This window comes from Dendrobates tinctorius, unplaced genomic scaffold, assembly GCF_039654945.1.
Source record: "Dendrobates tinctorius isolate UK_male_01 unplaced genomic scaffold, ASM3965494v1 ptg000051l, whole genome shotgun sequence".
NCBI classification, from domain to species: Eukaryota; Metazoa; Chordata; class Amphibia; order Anura; family Dendrobatidae; genus Dendrobates; species Dendrobates tinctorius.
Window position 1 is genome coordinate 19799055 of NW_027361719.1, and position 27892 is coordinate 19826946.

General features: G+C 46.4%; 1 protein-coding gene across 2 annotated transcripts in view; it reads right to left on the minus strand.

The window, feature by feature from the left end:
- Positions 1-281: 281 nt before the first annotated feature.
- The window catches only part of SHMT2 (serine hydroxymethyltransferase 2), a 136378-nt gene continuing 108767 nt past the window's right edge, over positions 282-27892 (minus strand). For both annotated transcript variants that reach the window (XM_073576842.1, XM_073576840.1), the window contains exons 11-12: positions 14168-14275; positions 282-654 (exon numbers count right to left, since the gene is read on the minus strand). In XM_073576842.1, the coding sequence (XP_073432943.1) occupies positions 527-654; positions 14168-14275 (236 nt within the window). In that variant the 3' untranslated portion in view covers positions 282-526. The remainder of the gene's footprint in view (positions 655-14167; positions 14276-27892) is intronic.

Consider the following 27892-nt stretch of genomic DNA (forward strand, 5'->3'; position numbering starts at 1 on the left):
TGGCCTCAAAGAGAAAGGCTTCATATAAGGTGCCATTGGTGGGGATCCAATAGCTCTGCAAAGTTTCTTTTACACTGGAGGTTCTCTATAATGTAGCCCACAAGACACTATATAATAAGTATATCTAATAAATGTTCTTCATGACGCATCACCTAAAATACCAAAATAACACAATCTTAATAAAAGTAAGAGTAGAAAAGGTTGTAGGTAGCAATGCTTTAAACACTACTGAGGTGCTACTTGCTGGCAAGTCTTATTTCAAGATGGGAATGGAGGCCACATAATGGATGTTATTGCTTTATTGACACTATAGTCTACAAATGAAGCATTCACTGCTGTCCATACAGTCTAATATTTGGCTCTCACGTGGCATACTGAATCTAGAGGAAAGAGTCTGTATCAGAAAACAGCAGAAAAGTAGAAAAAGGTTTGGAGAATGAGAAATGCTTAGTAACAGGAAACTATGTCCAAAGTGAAAACGTTTAGAGGTAAAGATGGCAGAGGGCAAAGTGAAGCAGCAGATAGTTTAACGTTCCTCAAATCCTGGCATAGGGAAGGCACGGGCGAATTTCTCTACCCGCTGACGGAGATCTGCAATACGTTGAACAGTGGCTTGGTCCTCTAGAAGGAAGTTCTTGAAGTCTTGTAATTTGGCTGTAAAAATAAAAATGGGAAATGTTAACAGAAAACTGCTGCATTATAATAAGGTTAGAAATAGTGATGAGAGTGTATACTCGTTGCTCGGGTGATCGCCGAGTATCTTGGGCGTGCTCGGAGATTTAGTTTGTCTCCGCAGCTGCATGATTTGTGGCTACTAGACAGCCTGAATACAAATGTGGATTTCCTAACAGGTATTTCTCAAATGTATTCAGCCTGTCTAGCAGCCGAAAATCATGCAGCTGCGTCAACAAAAACACAAACTCTCCGAGCACGCCAAAATACTCGGAGATAACCCGAGCAATGAGTATACTCGTTCATCACTAGTTAGAGACCAAATACCAGACTGTAGTAAAACATCTCCAAAACTCTTAACTCCAGATTCCTAACTGCAAAATGTTACTGTCTAAAGTAAAGGCTGAACCCGAATGTGTTCACGTCTGCATCACAAGTGGGTCTACTGATATCTGCAGGTTCGCGGGGAAGTTGGCAGGTATTGTTCACCTCTACTATTCATTAGAAGAGGCCAAGTGCCCGATATCTGCCATTCATGTACACGAGCCTGCAGATATCAAGACAGAACATCACCGGCCCTAATGACCACTAGACAGGAGTGAGCGGAGTTGGATTACCCATTTAAATCTATGTTTCAGTGGATTTAGGGAAGTGGCATGCTGTACCACAACTGGTTGGGAAAGAGATTCATGAAAAAAAAAAAAAAAAACCCAGGATTTTGGTTGCTTACCATAAAATCTGTTTCTCAGAGTCTTCATTGGGAGACACAGGAACCGTGGGTGTGTGCTGCTATCACTAGGAGGTTGACACTTTGCATGAAAAAAAGTTAACTCCGCCTCCGCAGTACACACCCCTCCGACCAGCTGTAGGACAATCAGTTAGTGAAAAAGCAGAAGGAGGAGACATTATCATGTAAGTCATTATATATTCATTACATGTAATAAAATCATGGGAGGGCGATGTGTCCCCCAATGAAGACTCTGAGAAACAGATTTTACAGCAACCAAAATCCTGTTTTCTCTTTCGTCTCAATGGGGGACACAGGAACCGTGGGACGTCCAAAAGCAGTCCCTGGGGTGGGAAAAGACAGAAACTTCCTTCAGGTCGGAGAACTCACCACTGCCGCCTGCAAGATTCTTCTGCCTAGGCTGGCGTCCACTGAAGCATAGGTATGGATCTTATAGAACGCACGGATGACCATGTGGCAGCCTTGCACAAACTGCATGGCTGATGCCTTGTTGTGTACCGCCCAGGAGGCACCCACCGCCCGGGTTGAATGGGCCTTGACCCCAGCAGGGGACACTCTGTCCTTTACCCCGTAGGCTTCCAGAATTGCCATTCTGATCCAGCGGGCAATTTTATCCTTAGAGACCGGCAGGCCTCTTCTCACCCCATTGGGGATAACAAAGAGCGAGTCCACCTTCCTGAAAGGAGCGGTCCAGGCCAGATAGATCCTTATCGCCCTGACCAGGTCTAGCTTATTCAAAGAACGCGCCAGAGGATGGGTTGGAGCGGGACAAAATGATGGAAGGATTATATCCTCGTTCAGGTGGAAAGCCGATACCACCTTGGGAAGAAAGTTAAGAGGAGGCCGCAAAACAACCTTGTCCTGGTGCATAATTAGGAATGGAGGACGACAGGACAATGCCACTAATTCTGAAACCCGCATAATAGAGGTGATGGCTACAAGAAATACCACCTTCCAGGACAACAAAGACATGGGAGCTTCCTGTAGGGGTTCAAAGGGTAAACCTGTCAAGGCTTCCAAGACCAAGTTAAGATCCCATGGAGCCACAGGGGATCTGTAAGGAGGGGCCGCATGTGCCACTCCTTGCAGAAATGTCTTATCCTGTAAGCGGGAGGCCAAATTATTTTGAAAAAGAATACAGAGAGCAGATACCTGGCCTTTCAAGGAACTCAGAGCCAGACAGCCATCTAACCCTGCCTGGAGAAAAGCTAGGACAGATGGCAGGGAACACGGCATAGGTGTGACGTGATTAGACTCACACCAGCCAAAATAGGCCTTCCAGGCTCGATAATAGACCCTGGAAGAGGAAGGCTTCCTAGCCTGGATCATTACATTAATGACTCGGTCCAAAAAATCCGCTGCTCTCAGTATTGTGGTTTCAACGGCCATGCCGTCAAATTGAGCAACCGAGAATTCGGGTGGTAAAACGGCCCCTGAGCCAGGAGATCTGGTCTGTCGGGGAGTCTCCAGGGGGTGCCTGTGAGAAGATTGATAGTTTCTGCGAACCAGGCCCTCCTGGGCCAGTACGGGGCGACCAATATGACCGGCACCCCTTCCGCCTTGATCATCTTTAGCAGCCTGGGCAGGAGAGGAAGGGGAGGGAACAGGTAAGGGAGTCTGAACTGTGTCCAGGGAATAACCAGCGCATCAACCCCTATTGCTAGAGGATCGCGGTATCTTGAGACAAACTGTTGGACCCTTCTGTTCTGTCGCGATGCCAGGAGGGCCACATCTGGAGACACCAATAGCTAGCAAATCTGATGGAACACTTTCTGGTGTAAGGACCATTCCCCTGCCGCGAGCCCCTCCCGACTGAGGAAGTCGGCGGCCGTGTTGTCTGTGCCGGGAATGTAAACTGCCGAAATTGCGGTTTCTGCCCAGTTGAAGATTCTGGATACCTCGGCTAGTGCCCGGGGACTTCTGGTTCCCCCTTGGTGATTGATGTATGCCAACGCCGTGGCGTTATCCGTTTGAATCCGGACTGGCTGGTTGTTGAGGTATCTTTCCCAATGTAGAAGTGCTAGAAAGACCGCCCTCAGTTCTAGAATGTTGATTCACAGTGAGGATTCTTGCCTCGACCATCGTCCCTGGACAGTCAGGTGGAGGAATACCGCTCCCCAGTCCAGGAGACTGGCATCTGTAGTTACTACCTGCCAGTGGACAGGGGGAAAAGGCCATCCCAGATAAACAAGGGGGAGGTCAGACACTACTTGAGGGACTCCCTGATCTGAATGGAGGGGAGGAAGGGGCGATCCAGCAAAGAAATGGACCTGTCCCACTGAAGGAGGATGTTCCTCTGCAGTATCCTGGAACGAAACAGGGCAAAGGGTATCGCCTCTGAAGCTGCCACCATTCTTCCCAGGACTCTCATGGCAGCGCAAAAGGATAGAAGCCGGAATTTCAACAGAGAGCGAATTCCCTGCTGGAGGGTAATCCACTTTCTTTCTGGGAGAAAGACCCTTGAGCGGCGGGTGTCGATTACCATTCCTAAGAATTCTAGGCATTGTGTTGGCATTAGGTGGGATTTCTCCCTCTTTATGATCCAACCAAACAGGGAGAGCATGTTTAAAACTACTGCTAGATTTTCCTGGGCCTGAGCGAAGGAGGGCGCCTTGACGAGAATATCGTCGAGATATTCTCTCTGTTGGAGTCCAACAAGACTCTGCTTTAGGACCCCTACTCTTCTCAATCTATACACTTGGTCTGGGGCAACTCATAAAGTCCCACAGATTCCACTACCACCTTTATGCTGATGACACTCAGATCTGCCTCTCTGGCCCAGACATCACCTTTCTGCTGTCCAGAATCCCAGAGTGTCTATCAGCCACATCCTCCTTTTCCTCTTGCTTCCTCAAACTCAATGTAGACAAATCTGAACTCATCATCTTTCCTCCATCTGACAGATCTTCCTTACCCGACCTAGCTATAACAATTAATGACATCACACTTTCCCCAGTACCAGAAGTCCGCTGCCTCGGAGTAACCTTTGACTCTTCCCTGTCCGTCAAACCGCACATCCAAGCTCTTTCTACCTCCTGTCGCCTCCAGCTCAAAAATATTTCCAGAATCCGTCCTTTCCTCAACCCTCAATCTACTAAAATGCTTGTGCATGCCCTCATCATCTCCCGCCTCGACTACTGCAACATCCTTTTCTGTGGTCTCCCTGCTAACACCCTCGCACCTCTCCAGTCCATCCTTAACTCTGCCGCCCGACTAATTCATCTCTCTCCTCGCTACTCCTCAGTTTCTCCCCTCTGCAAATCTCTTCACTGGCTCCCATTCCCTCAGCGTATCCAGTTCAAATTACTAATACTGACCTACAAGGCCATCTATAACCTGTCTCCCCCATATGTCTCTGAACTAATCTCCCGATACCTTCCCGCACGTAATCTCCGGTCCTCCCAAGACGACCTTCTCTCCTCCACACTTATTTGCTCCTCACCCAACCGCCTCCAAGACTTCGGCCGAATAGCCCCTATTCTCTGGAATTCTTTGCCCCAACAAGTCCAACTATCAACCACATTTGGATCCTTCAGACGGAACCTTAAAACCCACCTCTTCAAGAAAGACTACAGCCTACAATGACCCCGCTACCTCCTTCTCTCTCACCACTACCGGTGATATCACCTCAACCAACACCGGAACTGCTGCAACCAACCAACCTACTGTCTCCTTCCCCACCATCCTGTAGCATGTAAGCCCGAAAGGGCAGGGTCCTCTCTCCCCTCTGTATCAGTCTGTCATTGTTAGTTTGTTTACTGTAAGTGATATCTGTAATTTGTATGTAACCCCTTCTCATGTACAGCACCATGGAATCAAAGGTGCTATATAAATAAATAATAATAATATGGTACCAATATTATGCCTCTGACCCTTAATATAGCTACCATCGCTGCCATAATCTTTGTGAAAATTCTGGGGGCTGTTGCCAGCCCAAATGGCAGGGCCACAAACTGGAAATGTTGCTTTTGGACAGCAAAACGCAGAAACCTCTGATATCCCTGAAAAATGGGGACGTGTAGGTAGGCGTCCCAGATATCTATGGATCATAGGAATTCCTGATCCTCCATAGACTTAATTACCGACCGAATCGATTCCATCCTGAAATGGCGTAAGCGGACCCATCTGTTTAGCCTTTTGAGGTCTAGTATGGGACGAACTGAGCCATCCTTTTTTAGGTATCACAAACAGGTTTGAGTAAAAGCCGGTAAAACGTTCCTGCTCGGGAACGGGGACGATTACTCCTGTGTTGAGGAGAGAGTCGAATGCCGTAAAAAAACCTAGAGCCATAGCAGTGTCTTTTGGTGGCTGCGATAGAAAGAAGCGATCTCGCAGAAGCGCGTTGAAGTCTATCTTGAATCCTGTTGATACTGCCTCCTTTACCCAGATATCCTCTACTGAATTCTGCCAGACATCTCTGAAGAGGAGAAGACTGCCTCCTAGTCTGGGAGAGGTACTGGGAAGGGAGTTGGACCCCCTGCTGGCGTCAGGCTGAAGTGGCTCTGCCAGGCCCTGACCTGGTAGCTCTGCTGTTGGAACTGCGCGAATGCCATGACGGGGTGGCCCAAAATGATACCTTCCTCCTATCTCTCGGTGCTTGCAACCTCTGCGGGCCCTGAGCATAAGTGCCTGTCGCTGGGGTACGGCGAAAGGGCTGAGCCCTACGTTTGAAAACATATCGACGAGGTTTGGCCTGAGGGAGAAGGGAGCATGTACCCCCCGTTGCATCCTTAATGATTTGATCTAACCTTGACCCAAAGAGCCGGGTGCCCCGAAACGGCAGATTGGTCAGTGATTTCTTTGAGGACGGACAAATCAGCCTGCCAAGCCTTTAGCCAGACTGTCCGCCGGACGGCTACCATGCTACTGGATGCTTGAGCTGCGCAAGACGCAGCATCCAGGGTTGCTGATACCATATACCTCCCGGCATAAGAGATTTGATCTGCGAACTCCGCCAGTTCCGCTGGTGGTACCCAGGCCAATATGGCCTGTCTAAGCTGTTTGGCCCATTCTGTAACAGACTTAGCTACCCTGGCTGAGGCGAAGGCTGGACACAATGCAGCAGCTGCTGCCTCAAAGGCGGATTTTGCCAGGGATTCTATCCTCCTATCATTGGGATCTTTTAGGGCTGCCCCACTGGCGAGTGGGAGGACTGTATTGGTAGCGAGTCTGGACACTGGTGGGTCCACCGAAGGGGAGGCGGTCCAGTTGGCGGTGAGATCTGGAGGGAAGGGATATAGAATCCCTAAACGATTCCCTCGCCTGGTTGGGTTTTCCCTTTCCCTGGCCAACACTTCCTCAAAATCCTTGTGGAAGGCAAAGACCCTAGTTGGGGACTTATGAAACTTAAATGAAAAAACCTAATCATTAGGTTTTGATGTGGTGTCCCCAATGTTAAAATTCTCAATGACTGCGGAAATGAGGCCCTGAACCATATCCTTGACCTGGGACTCTTCTGGTCCGTACTCAGAACCCTCCTCTGAGTGTGTCTCTGATAATGCCTCGCCTGATTCCGGGGATGAGGACCGGGAGGAGGCAGACGGCCAGAGGAATTCTGGCGGTGAGATGGAGTGAGAAGGGGACCTGGGTTGGTGGTCCTGTCTAAACCTTTTACGGCCTCTAGAGGGCCCAAAAGGAGGCTCTCCTTTGGTGCTCCTGTGTCCACTGGAGTCTGAAGTGGCAATCTGTTAAGCACCGTTACCAAGGTCTGTGATACCTTGGTAAGGTCGGCCACGGACTTAGATAAGGAAGAGGCCCATCCTGGACACTCGCTGTCTCCCGTGGCGATGGATGGCCCCTGGGCGGCAGGCAAGGTGGCTTCCTCCTGCTCCTGGGGTAATATGGGAGCTCTGACCAGCAAAGCAGGGGGGCTGCACCTGCTCTCTAGCGTGGGTGACATCGTAGGTCTGCTGCAATCTGAGCAGAGTGCATTTGGTACGTACAAAATATTTGACCAAGGTCACTGAAGCGGATGAGGAGGCGGAGCGGGACTGCTCTCCCTTGGCCATACTGACCGGTTTTACCTGGTGCCGACCGTCGGGGGTAGAGAGCGGAGTGAGGGAGCAACCTGTAGTGCAGTACTCACATACCCACGACCTGTGTCCTCGCCGCAGCGGTCGCCCGAAGGCTGATGAGAGAGAGAGCGAGGTGAACAGCCCTGCCGCTGCCTAGAAGCCTTATGAAATCCCCGCCCGGAAGTGGTGGGTGGGGCCCTGCTCTGGCCTCCTGTAGCACCAAGATGGTGCTGGTACAGGAAGAGGAAGCCGGGGTAGGAGCCTGCCGGAAGCCGGAATCTGACGTCGGCCGTGCTGGGCTCCTGCTGGAGCCCAGGGCCATAACGCTGCCACGGGAGGAGGCTGGAACTGTGCTGCATCACGTGCTTGAAAGTCTTGGGTCTTAAACTAAGTATAGAGCCATGGGCTGCAAGCCCGAGTGCTGATTACAGCGGTCACATTCAGCCAGAGCAGCTGGTGAGCAGATCATACAACGCTGCAGCCTCTTACCTCCAGTTCACCCGGCAACAGGGGTCGGTTTACCTGCATGAAAAGACTGCTGTCCCAAACCTTTTCTGCAGGGCGTCTCTCTCGATCATCAGGCTCTGGTGGGCGAGTGATGGGAGACGACGGTCAGGACCAGGAGCTGCCACCTGAACATGAGTCCTGTGTTAGGGGATAGGGTCCTGCCCGCGGGATTCATGAGGATACGGGGTGGCAGTACACACCGTACTCATAATCCCGGTGTGGGAATACAGATGTAGCATATCTACTCTGTATCCCTCCATGGTTACCTGAAAAGGAACGACGCACACTGAGGTAGGCATGGGTGTGCGAGAGACCTCTGTCCACCTCCTGCTGACACTAAGCAAAACTGATTGTCCTACAGCCGGTCGGAGGGGTGTATACTGCGGAGGCGGAGTTAACTTTTTTCATGCATAGTGTCAACCTCCTAGAGACAGCAGCACACACCCACAGTTCCTGTGTCCCCCAATGAGACGAAAGAGAAAAAAGACTCTCCACGTCAATTTGTCACCTTAAATAATTTACATAATTGTCCAATTCAGAAGGTTACTGTTTTACCCAGTTTTACTATATACACAGTACACTAGATGACCAAAAGTTTTGGAACACACTCTCTTAATCGCTGAATTCAGGTTTTTCATTCAGTCCCATTGCCACATGCATACAATATCCACACCCATGCCTTGCAATCTCCCTTTCCTAACATTTGAGAAAGAATGGTTTGTTCTAAAAAGCTCAGTAATACCAGCGTGGTCCAGTAATAGGAGCCACCAGTGTAACAAGTCAGTTCGTTAAACTTCTTCCCTCCTAAATTTTTCAAAATCAACTGAGGTCTAAACCTCAGTCCAGAGCCTCTCACCTTGCCAAATGAGTTTGCATAAACTGACGAGGGGCAGTACCCAGAAACACCATGTCTGCAACATGAAATTCTGATTTGACTTTTATCCTAAGTCACATTGCAAGGCTCGTTAAAGGGTCAATAGTGACTTGTAGGACTGCTGCTTCCAACAGGTGGCGCTATAGAGTTCAAGTCCTCTTCCTCTCTGAAGAGGCAATGTGCATAGCAAAATCAACTGTGAGTCATATTTCTTAAAAGTGGAAGAATTTAAGAACCAGAGCAACTCAGCCACGAAATGACAGACCAGCTAGAGTTATAGAGCGGGGGGCCACCAAGTGCGGAGGCTCATAGAACAGAAAAGTCGCCAACTTTCTGCTGACTCAATAACTGCATAGTCCGCACCTCCTCTAGCATTATCATCAGCACAAAAAACTGTTCACCGATAGCTTCATGACATGGGTGTCTGAGGCCGAGCCTCTGCATGAAAACCATTCCTCACCAAATACAATGCTAAAGGGATCCTGTCACCATGAAAATATAGTCCAATATGTAGACACCATGTTAAAGAGCAAGGGGGGCAAGTATGTTTATATATAGGTTTATGAGAAAATATTGAGTGTAACTTGTGTTTTACTTATTTAAACCTCAGCTCCCTCTGGGATTTTCGGTCCCATGGGCGGTCCTATCAGTGACTGACAGTCATCTCTGTACAAGTATGCATAGACATAGATAGCTGTCAAGGTTGGTAACAGACGGATGATGCAATGGACTTGCTTTCAGTTGTCTTGGGCTATTTAAATTCAGTGAAGGGAAATTTTAATTTTTCAAAATACCAAGACATTTTGAACTGTTCCCATAAATTGTATGCTTCCAAGTTTGTGGGAACAATTTGGGGATGGCTCTTTTTTGTTCCTCATGACTGTGCCCCAGTGCACCACGCATGATATATAAAGTCATGGTTTAGTTAGGTGAGTTTAGCACGAAAGGACATGACTTGCCACAAATTCCTGAACTCAACCCCATAGAACAACTTTGGGATGAACTAGAAAGGAGACTGAGAACCAGGCCCTCTATTCAAACATCAGTGTGACCTCACAAATGGTCTTCTTGATGACAGAGAAGAAAATCTCAGAGACACTCCAAAATCTTGTAAACAGCAGAAAAGTGGTAGTGGTTTTAGCTGCAAAGTATGAACAATGCCATAATAATGCTTATGGATTTACAATGGGATGCCATAAATGCTCCAAAGTTGCAATGTGCAGGTGTCCCAACATTTTTGTCCACGGTGTATATTTATGCTGTTTTAACTTATTAAAATAGAACAAAAACATTTTGAATAAAAATTAAAAAAAACTCCAGCTCTGATCTGCACCAGGTTTTTCTTGGATAACCAAACTATTTGTTAACTTGCAAGCTTGAGCTGCTGTGGAAGCAATTTCACTGTATACCCTTACATGACAGTGTATTAATAAGTATTGCTATAATAGTCAACAAGCAGATTTGTATGGACTGAACATGATGCATGTATAAAAACAGATAATTATTCAGTTCAAGCAACACCAAAGTATCACGCAGATTTTAGGAAAAACAGGCAGGGAGATTATAGGAGATCAACCACTTTACTAGTCTAGAGACCTCACGTGAAAGATACGTCAAATTGTTTGGTTTCCCACAGAAGAATCTGTTATTCTACGAGATGAGAAAGTTGCCCCAGTGACCTGCAGGAACCACTTTTTGGCTCGAGAAGTGTTTAGGTTTGCTACCAGTAATCCTTCAATAAAATGGTTTTCCTTAATGTAAACTTCTCACACAAACCACCCGGAGCATAGATAAATAAAGAGAGACAATAACATTAGCTGGAAGCGGAACGGTTATTAGCCTTTTAGACATGATGGGAACAGGAATTAAGCTGCGATGGAAGTAAATGCACATTTAATGTGAATATATAACTATTCAGTGGATTCATTACAGTGATATTTTATAGGACCCCACCAATTTAATGATGCCATTCAAGGACCAGCTTCCTCTTCCCTCATATAAATGGCTTAAACAGGTTAAAGGGAACCCGTCAGCTGATACATGTTGACCAAACCATGGTCAGTAGGTATCAGCCACCGGCTGTATGATCACAGCCATGTATGTTGGACTCAAGCGCTGCGGCAATTCAAAGGAAAACTTACTTTTAATAGATGCCGTTGACCGGGCAGCACGGAACACCAGCTGTACAGGTGGGTTCCCAGTGGCTTCTATCAACCTGCTGTCCGTGACTGACCGGTCCCTGCCTATACGCGAGGGAAGAGACTTGTCAGTCACTCAGGCGGGGAGAAACTGCCAAGGATCAGCCTGTGCAACTGACTAGTGCTTCTCAGTGTTTGGTGCCCGTAAGCTATTACAATAAAACATACCTGGTTGGGATACTGCAGCCAGTGGTTGATGCATGTTGCATACGATTTGGGCTGCATGCATCAACTGAAAGGTTCCATTTAAACAGGTATTGCAATCTTGTAAAGTGATGGAACATTGTTCTACAATCCACTGGGACGCCCACTAATCTCAAATATGAACTAAGGTGGCTTCAATATTTTTTTTCCGGCATAAAGTTGCTCCTGGACACTCAATGGTGCAGGGAACTGCAGTGGGCCCCACATGCTGGCCCCATGTGCTGCAGTATCCCTGCAAAGCAGGTGATCATGAAAGCTGCTATGCAAGACAAGACTGGAAAAGGAGCTCCAGGACTAAACCAATCCTGCCACTTAATTCTCAGGATCAGTGAAAGTTCTACACCCAATGCTCAAAAAGTGAGTGCATACGCTACTAATATGCCATAATTTTAAAAGAGAAAATCAATTTAAAAAGGAGTGTCAACTGACATTATAACCTAATCTCAGTCTTGTAGGGTATATAGCCCCTATAGATGCTCAGTGCACCGTCGTTCCGTCTCCCTCATTGGTTCCACATTTCCTTCTTGATGTTGTAATATCAATGTTAAGGCGCAAAGCTATTCCACAGTTCTTACCGGTCCTCATCGGGATGCTGATACAGTGCCCACTGACGTTGAGACCTGTACTTGTGGCTGACGTGTACAGTGAAGTGAGCTTAGACACATGCCACGTCTTGTATATACTGTACATATGTTACTTAAAGGGGTTGTCCACTACTAGGACAACCACTTCTTGAACTAAACATTTGGCCCCAATGAAAAAAAAAAATAAACTATACTCCCCTCCTGTGCTGATGCCGTTTCCATGGCGTCAGCAATCGCGGTCCTGAAGCTCTGGTGCGGTGGAATGACGTGGTGCCCAATCAGAGCTGGTGTCACGGTCTCCACCTTCGTACATATTGAACATGCAATTAAAGTCAGAGATCAGCGTCCTTGAGTTTATAATGGGCAGAGGTCCGCTGCTGGCTAGTCTAGAGGCTGGTAGGTTCCGGGTGAACCCTAAGGCTGTGTGCACACGCTGCGGATTCCGCTGCGTTTCCGCAGCGGTTTTGGCCGCTGCGGACACGCAGCAGTTTTAGCTGCGGTGTACAGTACCATTCATTTGAATGGGAAAAAAAAAAAACGCTGTGCCGACGCTGCGGAAAAAACCGCGCGGATTTGCTGCGGTTTTGAATCCGCAGAAAGAATTGCATGTCAATTCTTTCTGCGGAAACCGCTGCGGGTTCCTATCTCCACCATTGTGGAGATAGTGAATCCGCAGGACCAAACCGCAGGCAAAACCGCAGATAATCCGCAGGTCTTTGGACCTGCGGATTATCTGCGGTTTTTGCAAAATCCGTGCGGATTAATCCGCAGCGGATTCCGCAGCGTGTGCACGTACCCTAAAAGGCTCCTGATGATCGCTATGGTGGACAAGATTTGGCAAAGAGTTAGACAATGGAGGGGCATTACGGAGTTCACGCGCTTTTCGTCGGTTTGGTTTGATCCGAGACTGGGGGAGTTAATACGTCTGAGGGGATTTGCTCAATGGAGAAGGGTTGGGATATGGTTTGCGTCACAGCTGTTGGTTGACGGCATGCTTAAGACTTTTGACGAGATCAGGTGGGAGTTCCCTCTTAGTCAATCTCTCTTCTTTCAATATCTGCAGCTGCGGAATGCAGTCGATCAACAGCTTAAAACATCAAGAATAGTGGTTCAGTCAGATGTGATGGTGAATCTTATAGGGTCACTGAGGGGCACTAGGGGTTTCATCTCCCTTGTATATAGGGGTTTTTTGGATTCATTCCTAGTAAGGCACCCGGCTAAGTCCAGAGAAAAATGGGAGGAGGATGTGGGACCAATCTCGGATTCTCAGTGGGAGAGCGTATTACAATTCATCCCCAAGGTCTCTATGAGCGAAGCCAGGAGAGTCTCACAACTCTACCTAATACAAAGGGTATACAGGACCCCGGTCTGGATGAAAAGGGCAGGCCTGAGGGGAGATTCTTGCTGCCCGCGTTGCTGGAGGATGGGGCAGATCTCCTACATATGATGTGGTCTTGCCCTGCCCTACAGAACTTTTGGGTACAAACACTTAATTTGACTCAGGAGGTAATGGGAGTGGATCTTATAAGGAACCCAGTGACGTGTGTATTGGGATGCATGGAGGATATTGCAGTTGATGAGTGGGGGAAGCTGACCATAGCCAGAATCCTATATGCTGCCAGAAAGCTCATTGCGGCCCACTGGTTAGATGACAAACCGTCAGTTAGACAGGAACTGATTAATAAGGTTATCTTTATTATTTTGATGGAACAGAACATATATGCAAAAAGAGGTCAACACATGCAGTTTGAGAATGTGTGGGGTGGCTGGATGGAGCGCCCAGGCCTGGCTTCGGAGGCCATGAGAGAAAGAATGCGTCTACCTACGCGCCCTTGACCCTCTTTGTTGGTACTTTAAAAAGGGATCTTAAGTGGCTGTGTCGAAAAAAGATTTAAAAAGTGACATGGTGTGTGATAAGTGCAATGATTTAAAGGGATGGGGTTAGGGTGGATGGGGGGAGGGTGGGGGATTTAGGATGTAAGTACAGTTATATCGCCTGTCAGGTTGAACATGGTTTATATTATATGCTAAAGTTAAATGTATTGTCAAAGTTTCATGCTGACAACTTTTAAATAAAAATAATCTGATTTTTAAAAAAAAGTCAGATCAGCTGCAACTCCAACATCATCGTCATGTTCAATCCGTACGAAGACAGGGACAGTGACGCAAGTACTGACTGGGGGCCGGGCTCACACGTCACAGCAACTGCACGGGAGCCACAGAATGACGAGTGAGTTGAGTAAAGGCCTTCTTATTTTACCAGGGCCAAACATTCAAGAAGGGGGTTTTCCTAGTAGTGGAAAACCCCTTTAAAATAAATGATCAAATATCTTTTTAATGTGCCATTTAAACCCATTATCACCCACCTGTCTTGCTTTTCACATCAAGTCCAATCTTGATCCCTTCATCAATAAAATCAACCACTTTTTCAAAATCTGCCTCTCTGAAATTGCGGGAGGTAAGAGCAGGAGCACCTTAATATAAAAAAAAAAAAAAAATAAGATAAAGATTACTGATAGGTTGGTATAGTATTTGTTTTCTAAAGATGAATAAGATGATGGTGTGGTGTTCTACTGTTGCTGCTGGGGTGGATTATAGAAAAAAATGTACAAAGAGCCAATCTGTTATGTAAGGGTATATATACATACAACACAGTTTATTATTATTATTATATTCAGTGCAATGCCATACATGTTTTCTGGATGTCAACTGTGGAGATAGCAGAGAGCAACAGAATTTGATAAAAGTATTAATGGCAAAACCTAGCTCCTGACTAGGTCGAAACCCATGACTTTGACTGCAAGGCTGTTTTCACATTGTGATGGACTACCAAGTCTGAAGCATGCAAGTCTGCATTCAACCAATGGAGGCCAAAAGCTTGTGCCTTTGGCCAGTGTTCATAAAATAAATTGCACATCCTGACTAAGGAAACGGAGTTAAAACTTGTGTGCGGATCCTACACAAATTGAATTTTAACAAATGTAGAAAACATTTTGCTGCTTTCACCTATACGTGTGATATACAGTGTGGCCAGTGAGAGACACATGCCACTGTATACCATATATTCGCATACGTCTGAGGAAAGCAGCAACGAGAGAACCAGCCATCATGCAGCTCCGATAACTCTGCCTTGTGAAAACATTAAGGGAAGAAATTAGTCTGCAACAATGTTTAGGTAGGTGGTACATGGCACAGTAACATCCATGAATGTCAGGTCCAAGGTTTTCCACCGGAATATTGCCCAGAGAATCAACATCTTACCCGCTTCCCATAGTACATCATGGTGCCATTTGTAAACCGGTTACCGTATTTTTCGGACTATAAGAGACACTTTTTGCCCCAAAATTTGTGAGGAAAATGTGGGAGCATCTTACAGTCCAAATGTAGCTTACTAGGGGAGGACAGCGATGGGTCACAGGAGGCAGGGTGCTTTGCTGCAGGAAGCAGAAGTGGGATGATTCTGCAGGCCCTGTGTTGGAAGGAGGGGTGTCGGCGATGAGGCTGGAGCAGAGTCCCAGCTCTACGAGTTGATTTCCCGGCAGTGGGCTTCAGGAAATCAATGCACTCCGCTCTGCCTCACCGCTGACAACCCTCCTTCCATCCCAGGACCCACAGTCTCACATCGCTGAGACATCCCTTCCTCCCACCCAGGGACCACAGCATCACCCCACTTCTGTTGCCACCGCCGGATTCCTTCCGCAGAGACCTCCTGTGACCCTGCTACACTGCCGCCGCACCCCAGGTAAGTTACTGTAAATTTGGATTATAAGACCCCTATTATTTTAAAAATCTTTTTTCATATTTTCCTCCCCAAATTTGTGGTGCGTCTTATGGTCTGATGCATATTATAGTACAAAAACTACAGTAATTTAAGCAAAGGGCCATCCACAAAATATAGAAAAAAAATATGATTCCTCAGCAGGACGGCTTCTGCCATGTGGCATCAGTCGGTGATCTGAGTAGTGTCCCAGAATAGAGAAGGCCAAACCAAAACAGTAAAAGCCAAACCAAAACAGTAAAGTTTGGGGTCCTTACCGAAAACCTACTTTTAACGCACGGGCTTCAACAGGAAGTCATTGTTACACTGGATATTTTTTGCGCAGTCATCTGCATGACAGCACGGCAAACACTGCTTCTGATCATCGGTAAAATCATTACCGCTGGCCAGAGAATCGCGCTTACCATGCAGTTAAATGACAGCGTGAACCCACAGCTGTGATTGGAGGTAAAAAGTTTTCCTCCGGTCACTGGCATCGGCTGATGGAACTCCTACTCCCATCAGCCTACACATGCTGCTGCTAATAACAGTGAAACCAGGTGACGACTGATGGGAATACTCATCAGCCAGAACCTGCGCCCCCTGTATTCTTGATAACCAGCCAGGCAAAACTGATAGTGTTAGCAAGGCTGGTTATCAAGAATAGAGGGGTCCCCACACCGTGGTCCCATCAGTCGACGCTACTGACCAGAGGTCAACTTTTTTTTTTACCTCTGATCACAGCTGCAGGCTCATGTTAACATTTGACCTTGTGCGAACCACGGCTGTGTGACCGGCAGTAATGATTTACCCGCCAATCAGAAACAGTGTTTGCCAGTGTTTATTAATTTATTTATCTGTTTGGCCAAACCCGAACATCGAGGGGTCCACCATCTCTATCCCAGGGGCTAGAATTTTCCTGCCTTCAGAATTGGAACTCTGCCATCTCCCTGAGGACAATGTTTGTCTAACAGCCAGTTTAGAGAACAAGGAGATCAATGGTTCTTGCTGTCTTTATTCAATAGTATTCAGAACAATTGAAAACATGAGCAGTGCAACCACAGTAGAGGAGATCTTATCAGCCAATGCTTCGAAGTGATGTGGTCACCTCATCACGCGGCTGAAGTCAAAGCTGTGCTGCAAAGGCACCGAAGACGACAGAATGATAAGAGTTTCATAGTAGCTGATGGTACTTCTATTATTCAAGACGAGTAAAAGATGTGATAGTGTGAGATGGCAGTGCGAGAGGAATAGGTACAAGTGGGGAAGGGTTGCGACAAAGAACAGCATAGATAACAATATGGGGGGCATTGTTATCCAATCTGTTCTCACATTCCTTGTGGTATGGACAGTGGAAAATGAGGGGGCAGTGGAGGACGGTATGGAGAGTGTGCAACTTGTGGAAGACAGTATAGAGGGGGGCAGCTTGTAAGGGACAGTATGGAGAGGGGCAGCACTGAAAATAGGAACAATGTGGACATAGCTAGAGCAGAAAAGTAATCAATGGGAAGGGGAAAGCATAAAGTGGGGATAGTGTGGAGACCATAATTCATTAGGTGGTAATGTGGATATTGTATTTCATAAGGGAAAACAGTGAGGATGTTATAGTTTATAAGAAGGATGATTATAGCAAGATGGAAAGTCTAGCAGTTATAACTAATAAGGGTAAATAGTGTCGCAATAATTCAAAAGGGAAACCGTGTGCTGGTTACAGTTTATAATAGGGGACACTGTGGGTGGCGTAAAGGCATTGTAGCTTCCCCCAACCCGACCTGTAAAGACAAGAAAAAGACCTTTGGGTCACATAAAAAATTATTTAATTCTATGAAAAACATTCGAACCACATTACCAAAGCATGAGTAGGGAAAAAGATGCAAAAAGAGGGCCATCGAAAATGTACAACTGCAAAATTTTTTTATAAGAAAAAAAGAAAAATGAATGTAAAGGTTTCCGTAAAGAGAATTGTCACTAGGTCGCTGTGCTCCTGAGTACTCATCAAGCTGTTTTTTTATTTAAATCCAGCATATGGTTCTAAAGATGGTCTTTACCAATAAGGTGTGGTTTGCCGGATTTTTGTGGGGGAGTGTCTTTAGGCTGCTCTGCATAATTACCTGTTAGCCATACCCTCATTGTAATGATCATAAAAATTAGTAGTAAAAAGTTCAATATCTCTAGAACCATAGGAAAAAAACTAATCCTAAGACTACTTTTGGGAGAAGCAGGAAATGAAATAAGAGCAAGAATTGGCCACTTTTGACCTGTTGACAAATTCAGTGCATCTGTCCCACCTGTCACGTGTCAAGCGGTGATTGTACCTTGTCCTCGTTTCAAGACGGCCTAATCTACTCTTTGCTGAGTTCGCTGTGCGATACTTTAATTGTTACTTGGATGAATTCAGCAGATGGATGATAACCGCAGCATCTTTATGAACAATTACAGCTATTAATAGCATGTAGAAGATTTATGTTTAGTTCGCCAAAATCCTCGGGGACAAATTCGAGAGACTATTCGGTTTTATATTTTTTGTATTGCGTTGTACAACAGAGAAACTTGTCCAGATCAAACCTGATTGATCATTTCATTGTTGTTTTTAACCCTTTGACGCCAGGGCCTATTTTCACCTTCGTGACTGGGCCAATTTTTACAATTCTCACCACCGTCACTTTATCTGGTAATAACTCTGGAACGCTTCAAAGTATCCTAATGATTCTGAGAAAGTTTTTTTTGTAACATATTGTACTTCACGATGGTGGTAACATTTGTTCAATATAACCTGCGTTTATTTCTAAAAATATCGGACATTTTGAAAAAATTTTTTGAAAATGACACAATTTTCAAACTTTTAATTTTAATGCTATGTCACACAAAATAGTTAATAACATTTCCCACATGTCTACTTCACATCGAAATCATTTTTTAAACAATTTTTTTTTTTTTTTGTTAGGTAGTTAGAAGGGTTAAAAGTTGACCAGTGATTTCTCATTTTTCCAACAAAATTCACAAAACCATTTCATTTTTTTGCCGACCAGATTGCATTTGAAGTGACTGAGGGGCCTATAAGACAGAAAATACCCAAACGTGACATCATTCTAATAACTGCACCCATCAAGGTGCGCAAAACCACATTCAAGAAGTTTATTAATCCTTCAAGTGCTTCACAGGAATTAATGGAATTAATTGAATGTGGAAGAAAAAAAATAAAAGTTTACGTTTTTCCCAGAAAAATGTTACTTTAGCCCCAAGTTTTTCATTTTCACAAAAGTAACAGGAGAAAACGCACCATTTGAGTTATGGAATGTGAAATTGGCTGGAATCGATAACGGACGCCATGTCATGTTTGGAGAGCCCCTGAGGTGCCTAGACAGTGGAAACCCCCAACTAGTGACCCCATTTTTGGAAACTAGACCCCTCAAGGAATTTATCTAGATGTGTGGTGAGCACCTTGAGCCCCCCAGGGTCTTCACAGTATTTTATAATGTTGAGCTATGAAAATTGACATTTTTCCCACAAAGATGCTATTTTAGCCCCAAAAATCGACCCCAAAATCTGTTATGCAGTTTCTTTGGAGTACGCCAATGTGATGGAAAACTACTGTCTGGGAGCACGGCAGGGCTCGGAAGAGAAGGAGCATCATTTGACTTTTGGAATGCAAAATTGGCTGGAATCGATAACGGATGCCATGTCGCATTTAAAGACCCCCTGAGGTGCCTAAACAGTAGAAACATCCTAAAAGTTACCCTATTTGGGAAACTACACCCTTGAGGAATTTATCTGCTGGTGTGATGACCATCTTGATACGACCGATGCCTCACAGATTTTTAACCCCTTAACGACCAGAGGTATGTTTGGTTTTGCATTTCCAGTTTTTGCTCCCCTTCGTCCCAGAGCCATAATTTTTTTTGGTCAAAAAGGCCATGTGAGGGCTTCTTTTTTGTGGGACGAGTTGCACTTTTAAACACCACCATTAGTTTTACCATGTCGTGTACTCGAAAATAGGAAAAAAAAATCTGAGTGCGGTGAAATTGCAAAAAGTGCAATCTCACCGTTGCTTTTTAGGTTTCTTTTCACCATGTTCACTAAATGCCAAAACTGACCTGCCATTATGATTCTCCAGGTCATTACGAGTTCATAGACATGAAACATGTCTAGGTTCTTTTTTATTTAAGTTGTGAAAAAAAATTCCAAATCTTGTTAAAAAAAAAAATTGTGCCATTTTTCCGATACCTGTAGCATCTCCATTTTTCGTGATCTCGGGTTGGGAGATAGCTTATTTTTTGCCCCCCGAGCTGACGTTTTTAATGATACAAGTTTGGAGCAGAAACGATCTTTTGGTTGCTCGTTATTGCATTTTAATGCAACATTGCGGCGACCAAAAAAACGTAATTCTAGCGTTTATTTTTTTTTCTCGTTACACCGTTTAGCGATCGGGTTAATTATTTTTTTACATTGACAGAACGGTCGATTCTGAACACGGCGATACCAAATATGTGTATGTTTGTTTTTTTATTGTTTTATTTTGAATGGGGCAAAAGGGAAGTGATTTAAACTTTTATTTTTTTTATATTTTTTAATATTTTTGAAAACATTTTCTTTTTACATGGTTCAATAGTCTTCATGGGAGACTAGAAGCTGAACTTGTCTGATCGGCTCTGCTACATACAGGCGATGATCAGATCGCCTGTATGTAGCAGAATTACTAACTTGCTAAGAGCGCTGACCACCGGCAGTGACATCCATAGAAGTCTGCAGGACTGACCCATCGGCAACCTACGATCATGTCACCGATGGGCGGGATTTCCAGCGCGCTTGCTGGAAGGGCAAATTAAATGCCGCTGTCAGAGTTTGACAGCGGAATTTAATGGGTTAACAGCCGAGGGGTACAGATGTAAGTGGCACACGTCATCAGCTGTTTAAAACAGCTGACATATGCCGGTAAAGATGTGGGCTCAGCGCTGGAGCCCACATCGAAAGGGAGGGTGTCTGACATCGGTGTACGACATCAGTGTACTATTACGCCTGATGTCGGAAAGGGGTTAAAATACTGGGAGGGGATAATGAAATATTAAATTTTTTTTTATGAAAAAGTTGATTTAGCCTCAAATTTCTCATTTTCACAAGGGTTAGGCTATGTGCACACGTATGCAGAAAATTTCTGCATATAAACTGGATTCCTTCCCAGAAACCGCACTTTTTTCTGCGCGTTTTCCGCACGGTTTTTGCGTTTTTTATGCATTTTTTTCCCGCGCGGTTCCAGACACAGAACTAGCCAGAAATGCAGCGAATCCACGAAATCAATGAGCATGCTGCGTCTACCGTGAAGCGGTTTTTTCGCAGTAAAAAACGCATCAATATGCACAAAAAGTATAAAATGCATAGAAATGAATGGGAAGCTTATTTTAAGCAGATTTTTTGGCAAATCCGTGGAAAAAAACGTGAAAAAAACGTGAAAAAACGTGAAAAAAACGTGAAAAACGTGAAAAAAACGTGAAAAAAACGCTATGTGTGAACACAGCCTAAAAGGAGAAAATTGACCTCAAAGTAAGTGCACAGTTAAGAAGAGAAGTAGCGTCATATTGGAGAAGGTTTTACTGAAAAGTTTTGTGGGTGACAAATCACATTGTCAGAGCTACTAGGGTGCCAGAACAGCAGAACCTCCCAAAAGTGACCGTATTTTACAACCTAACTCCCCAGAATTAATTTATCTAGTGGTCCAGAGAGCACACTGACACCACAGCTGTTCCACAGAAATTTATACCATTGGGCGGTGAAAAAAAAATACATTTTTACCACTAAAATTTTGTTTTAATCTCAGATTTTACATGGGAAAATAGGTAGATGGGTAAATGGTCACTACACCCTTAGATAAATTCCCAGAGGGGTGTCATTTTCAAAATGAGGTAACTTCAGTGGGGATCCTGCTGTTCTGGCAATAATGGGCATTGTGGGCAATAAGGGTGTGTGCACACACTGCGGATTCTGCTACGGTTCCGCAGCGGATTTGGCCGCTGCGGGTCCGCAGCAGTTTTTGCTGCGGTGTACAGTACCATTATTCCCTATGGGAATAAAAAACCGCAGTGCAGACAGTGCGGATTTTTCCGCGCGGTTAGAATTGACATGTCAATTCTTTCTGCGGATTCCGCTGCGATTTGCCATCTCCTCCATTGTGGAGATGAAAAACCGCAGGGCAAAACCGCAGAGCAATCCGCAGGTTTTTTGACCTGCGGATTTTACAAAATCCGCGCGGCCAAATCCGCACCCTATTCCGCAGCGTGTGCACGTAGCCTAATAGCAGGTCATTCCTCTCTTGGAACATACACATCTTCTCTGCTGTTCTTTCTTGTTACTATTGCTGGAATGAGTACAATAAAATGTTGCTCTCTGAGTCTTTTCATATCTTCAGATTCTAAGGGGTGAGCAGGGCCAACATTTTCAAAAACTGGATTTTTAATTACCTTTTCCTAATCAATGAAAGTATTCAAATTATCTGCTCATTTGTATAACACAAAAAAATTATATGTGGACACCTGAAACAAATAAATGACAACTAGCTTTTTATACCAGGTATATGATTTTCTTAATACCTGGTATAGCTGTAGAACCCAGTCTGCAAGGTCCACATCATCCACGTATTTATTGTAATCAATGACGGACACAGGTTTTCGCTTTGTAATAGTGGACCATAGTTCTACAGTGGCCTCTGTGGCATCTGTGTGGATCGAGCTGAGGATAAAAATATCTTTCTTATCCTTATACTTGATAAGCAGCTTTCCATTGCTTACAGCCCCTTTTGGAACTTTTCATTGACCAACAATTGTGGATACCCCTGACTGTTTTTATGAATGGTCCCACAAGCCCCTATGTTGTGTTCAACCAGAATTTTAAATAGGGATATGCAGATGTAGTTAGATTAGGGTTGTGGCCAAAGATAGGGTTGGGATTAGGGTTAGGGTTGGGATTAAGGTTAGGGGTGTGTTGGGGTTGGAGTTAGAATTGGGGGGGTTTCCACTGTTTAGGTACATCAGGAGTCTCCAAACGAAACATGGCGCCATCTTTAATTCCAGCCCATTTTGCATTCAAAGTCAAACATGCTCCCTCCCTTCTGAGCCCTGCCATGCGCACAGTCGGTGGCTTTCCCCCACATATGGGGTATTGGCATACTCAGGAGAAATTGCACAACACATTTTGTGGTCCATTTTCTCCTGATACCCTTGTGAAAATAAAAAAAAATGCTTCCAAAGCAATTTTTTTGTGAAAAAAGTAAAATGTTCATTCTTCCTTCCACATCGCTTTAGTTCTTGTGAAGCACTTGAAGGGTTAATAAACTTCTTGAATGTGGTTCTGCGCACCTTGAGGGGTGCGTTTTTAGAATGCTGTCACTTTTGGGTATTTTCTGTTATACTGACCCCCCAAACTCACTTCAAATGTGAGGTGGTCCATAAAAAAAAAATGGTTTTGTAAATTTTGTTGGAAAAATGATAAGTCGCTGGTTTCCAAAATTGTGGGAAATGTGATTAACTATTTTGTGTGACAACTTTGATTTAAGGGTACAAAAAATAAAAGTTTGAAAATTACAAAATTTTCAAGCGAATAAATGTTACCACTAACGTGAAGTATAATACGTCACGAAAAAACAATCTCGGAATCAATGGGATACGTTGAAGCGTTCCAGAGCTATAACTTCTTAAAGTGAAAGTGGCCAGAATTGTAAAAATTGGCTTGGTCATTAACTCCTTTCCGATGTCAGGAGTAATAGTACACCGACGTCAAACTCCCTCCCTTTGATGTGGGCTCTGGCGGTGAGCCCACATCTTTTCTGGGACATGTCAACTATTTTGAACAGCTGACATGTGCCTGGAATAGCCGTGGGTGGAATCGCGATCCACCCGCAGATATTAACCTGACTGACAGCGACATTTAACTCGCACTTCCGGCTATCGGGCCTGAAAACCGCCCACCGGTGACCCGTGTCGCGATATCGCGGTCTCCGGTTCATAGACATGACAACCAGAGGTCTCCTGGAGACCTCTATGGTTGTCACTGCCGGCTTGCTGCGGGCACCACTTGGTGGTCAGGGCACACAGAAAGTGAGTAATTCTACTACATAGAGGCGATGTTATCATTGCCTATAAGTAGCAGAGCCTATCGGGTTGTGGCAGCTGCTAGTCTCCCATGGAGACTACTGAGGCATGTCAAAAGTAAAAAACAGGGATTTTTGTGATAAACTCACCGTAAAATCCTTTTCTCCGAGACGCTCATTGGGGGACACAGGTACTGTGGGTGTGTGCTACTGCCGCCTGGAGGCTGACACTAAGTGAAAAAAAAGAGGTTAGCTCCTCCTCTGCCGTATACACCCACGCCCTGATTGCGGGCGGAAACCAGTTTAGGGCAAAAGCAGTAGGAGAACAACAAAATCAGCCTTAATGCAAGTAACAATATGTCTAGAAAATAACCACCTCAATGTCAACGAAAATGCACATTAATTAAACAAGAGCCAACTGGCTATCAGGGTGGGTGATGTGTCCCCCAATGAGCGTCTCTGAGAAAAGGATTTTACGGTCAGTTTATCACTAAAATCCGTTTCTCCTTCACCTCATTGGGGGACACAGGTACTGTGGGACGTCCTAAAGCAGTCCCTGGGTGGGAAGTTGACTCACCGATCCAAGCTACATGCACCTCCTGTCTAAAGGTGTGCCACCGCTGCTTGGAGAATCCTACCTAGGCTCGCATCCGCTGAAGCCTGAGTATGGATATTGTAATGCTTGGCAAACGTGCGCAGGCTGGACCAGGTTGCTGCCTTGCAAACCTGTTCTGTCGAAGCCTGGTGCTGAAGCGCCCAAGAGGCACCCACTGCCCGAGTAGAGTGTGCTCTGATCCCTGCTGGAACCGACGCACCTCTGATGCGGTAGGACTCCTGAAGTCAAACAAATCCATCTGGCTATGGTCGATATTGAGGCAGCGAGTCCCTTCCTGAGCCCCTCGGGGAGCATGAATAGCATGTCTGTCTGCCCAAAGGGTGCCGTCCGTGACACATACCTCCTGAGGGCTCTAACCAGGTCCAACGTGTGAAGAGCCTTTTCCACGCGGTGTACCGGTGCTGGACAGAATGAAGGCAAGATAATATCCTCATTAATGTGAAACGAGGAAACTACCTTCGGCAGAAAAGGGGGGAGCTGGTCTGAGAACCACCTTATCCTTGTGGAAAGTGAGAAACGGGGCTTGACAGGATATAAGCTGCCAGCTCCGAGACCCGCCTGATTGATGTTATCGCCACAAGAAACACTACCTTCCAGGAAAGTTATGACAAGGAGATATCCTATAGCGGTTCAAAAGGCGCTTCCTGCAGAACGCTTAGGACCAGGTTAAGGTCCTAGGCGTCCAGGGGCGCCCTATAGGGAGGTACCAAGTGGGAGACTCCCTGGATGAAAGTCTTTACCTGTAAATTGGCAGCAATTCTGTGCTGGAAAAGGACGGCTAAAGCCGATATCTGTCTCCTGAAAGAGCTTGGGGCCAATCCTGAGTCTAGGCCAGACCGTAGAAAGGCCATGATGTTGGGAATAGAGAATCTCAGCTGAGGATAACCACGGTCTCGACACACAAAGAAAAGGACACCTTCCAGGTGTGATGGTAAATTCGCGCTGAGGGAGGCTCCTGGGCGCTAACCATTGGAGCCACCACCTCGCCCCCAAACCCCGCCTGGGTCAGAATCCAAGATTCAACGGCCATGCCATCAAACACAGGGCCCCTGAGCTCGGGTACAAGATCGGGCCCTGGGAAAGTAGATCTGGGCGCTCTGGCAGTCGCCAAAGAACGTCGGCATGCAGCTGCACTAGATCTGCGTACCACGCTCGACGGGGCCAGTCTGGGGCCAGCAGAATCACTGAAATCCCCTCTGTTTTGATCTTTTTGATGACCCTCGGAAGTAGTGGCAGCGGGGGGAATAAGTATTGAAGCTGAAACTGGTTCCATGGCAGAACCAACGCATCCACGGCGATCGCCTGCGGGTCTCAGGACCGAGCGAAAAACATGGGCACCTTGGCGTTCACCCTGTAGGCCATCAGGTCCACATCCGGTGTTCCTCATCGTTGGCAACTCTGCTGGAAGACCTCAGGGTGCAGTGACCATTCCCCGGACGCAAGACCCTGCCGGCTGAGGAAGTCTGCCACCCCGTTATCCACGCCCGGGATGTGGACCGCCGATATCACCGAGTGGTTCTTTTCGGCCCAGTGAAGTACGTGCCCTACCTCGCCGTAGCGTTGTCCGACTGAAACCGGATGGGGCAGCCTGCTAGAAGGTGCTGAAACTGTTGCAGAGCCAGCCAGATCGCTCGTATTTCCAACAAGTTGATCGGGAGGCATGCCTCCTGCGGCGACCACTGTCCCTGGGTCGTGTGGTGGCGAAACACCGCTCCCCAGCCGAGGAGGCTGGCATCGGTTGTGACTACCAACCAATGGTCTGGGGGAAAAGGTTTCCCCTGAATCAGTGCGGAACTGTCCACCACTGTGACTGATTGACCTGAGAGGACAACCGGCACCGGTGATCGAGCGTGAATGGGTTCTTGTCCCAGGATGACAAGAGGGCGTGCTGCAGGTGGCAAAGATGAAACTGGGCGAACAGGATCGCTTCCATCGCTGCCACCATTTTTCCTAGTATCCCCATCCCGAACATGGATGGTGTGAGGGACCAGTCGGCGAAGCGTCCAGACTCCCTGCCTGAGCGCTAGGGCTTTGTCTTGAGGGAGAATTACCAACTCTCGGCAGGTGTCGAAGATCATCCCTAAAAAGGCAATCCACTGAGCTGGGACCAGGGATGATTTCTTCATGTTGACCAACCATCCTAAGCGGGAAAGAGACACTTTCCTCGCATGCCCGAATTGAAGGGCCCTTGACCAAGAGGTCATCTAAGTAAGGCAAAACAACTATGCCCCGAGAGTGCGGAATGGCCATGACGACTGCCATGACCTCTGTGAACACTCTGGGGGCGGTGGCTATCCCGAAGGGCAGCGCTGTGAACTGGAAATGTAAACCGCTGATGGCGAAGTGTAGAAATCTTTGATGCGGAGGGGAAAAAGGGTATGTGAAGGTAGGCGTCCTGGATGTCGATAGAGGCCAAGGATTCTCCCTGCTCCATGGCCGATATAACTGAACGGAGAGACTCCATCCGGAAATGTCTGATCCTGATAAATTTGTTCAGGAGCTTTAGGTCCAAAACAGGCCTGACCGTCCCGTCTTTCTTGGGGACCGCGAGTAGGTTGGAATAGAAGCCCTGAGCCTTCTCGTGCTCTGGTACGGGAATAATGACTCCGTTGTGCTGGAGTAATTCGATGGCTCCTAGCAACGCCCTTGCCCGGGTCTCCCCTTTGGGAAGACAGGAGAGAAAGAACCGTTTTGGGGGGTACCTGACAAACTATCTTGTACCAGCTCTCTCACCCATGAGTCGTGAGCGACGGTGACCCAAACGTGGCGAACCCGAGTAGGCGGCCGTCTACTTTGATGATGTCGCCTAAAAAATGCCTTGAGTCATTTGGCTGAGGCTCCCTGGGACCTGGTTCCCCTCGACCTGGGCTGGCGAGCACGCAATCTCCCCAATGGGTTGGCTCTGAGACCTGTCGATCCCTATCCTGGTTGGGGCGACTTGAAGAGGCGGAATTGGCCTCTGTAGTCCACCCAGGGTTGCGAAAGGCCCGAAACCGTGCCTGAAACTGGTGGCGAAACGGCGGTTTGACCCTTTATTGAGGGAGAAACCCGCTCTTCCCTCCTGTGGTGTCGGAGATGAGCTGGTCTAACTTCTCTCCGAATAGGCAGCCGCATTGATAAGGTAGGGAAGTCAAGGACTTCCTGGAGGTTGAATCTGCCTGCCATGTCCTTAACCATAAGGCTCTCCTAAAGAAAATTGCGTTTGCAGCAGCCAGTGCCGCGCAATTGGCCGCATCCAAAGAAGCATTGATTATGTAGTCCCCAGCCATAGCGATCTGACTCCCGATCTCTAATACCTCTGCAGGTAGTTCCCTATCCCGCAAGGCTCTGTCCAATGATTCAGACCAAGAAATCATGGCCTTGGCTACCCACGTTGCCGTGAACGAGGGAGAGAGTGCTGATCCTGATGCTTCAAAAACAGAGAGGCAAGCTCTCTATGAGATGATCAGTGGGGTCCTTAATAGAAGAACCACTAGGTACGGATAACAGGGTTTTAGAGGCCAAGCGTGACAGTGGATCCACTGTTGGGGATTCCGTCCATTTTTAACAGAGATCCGGGGCAAACAAATACCACGATTCCAACGCCTTCTGGCCTGAGAAACGCCTGTGCCCCTGTGTCCTCGAACACTGAGTGCAAAAAA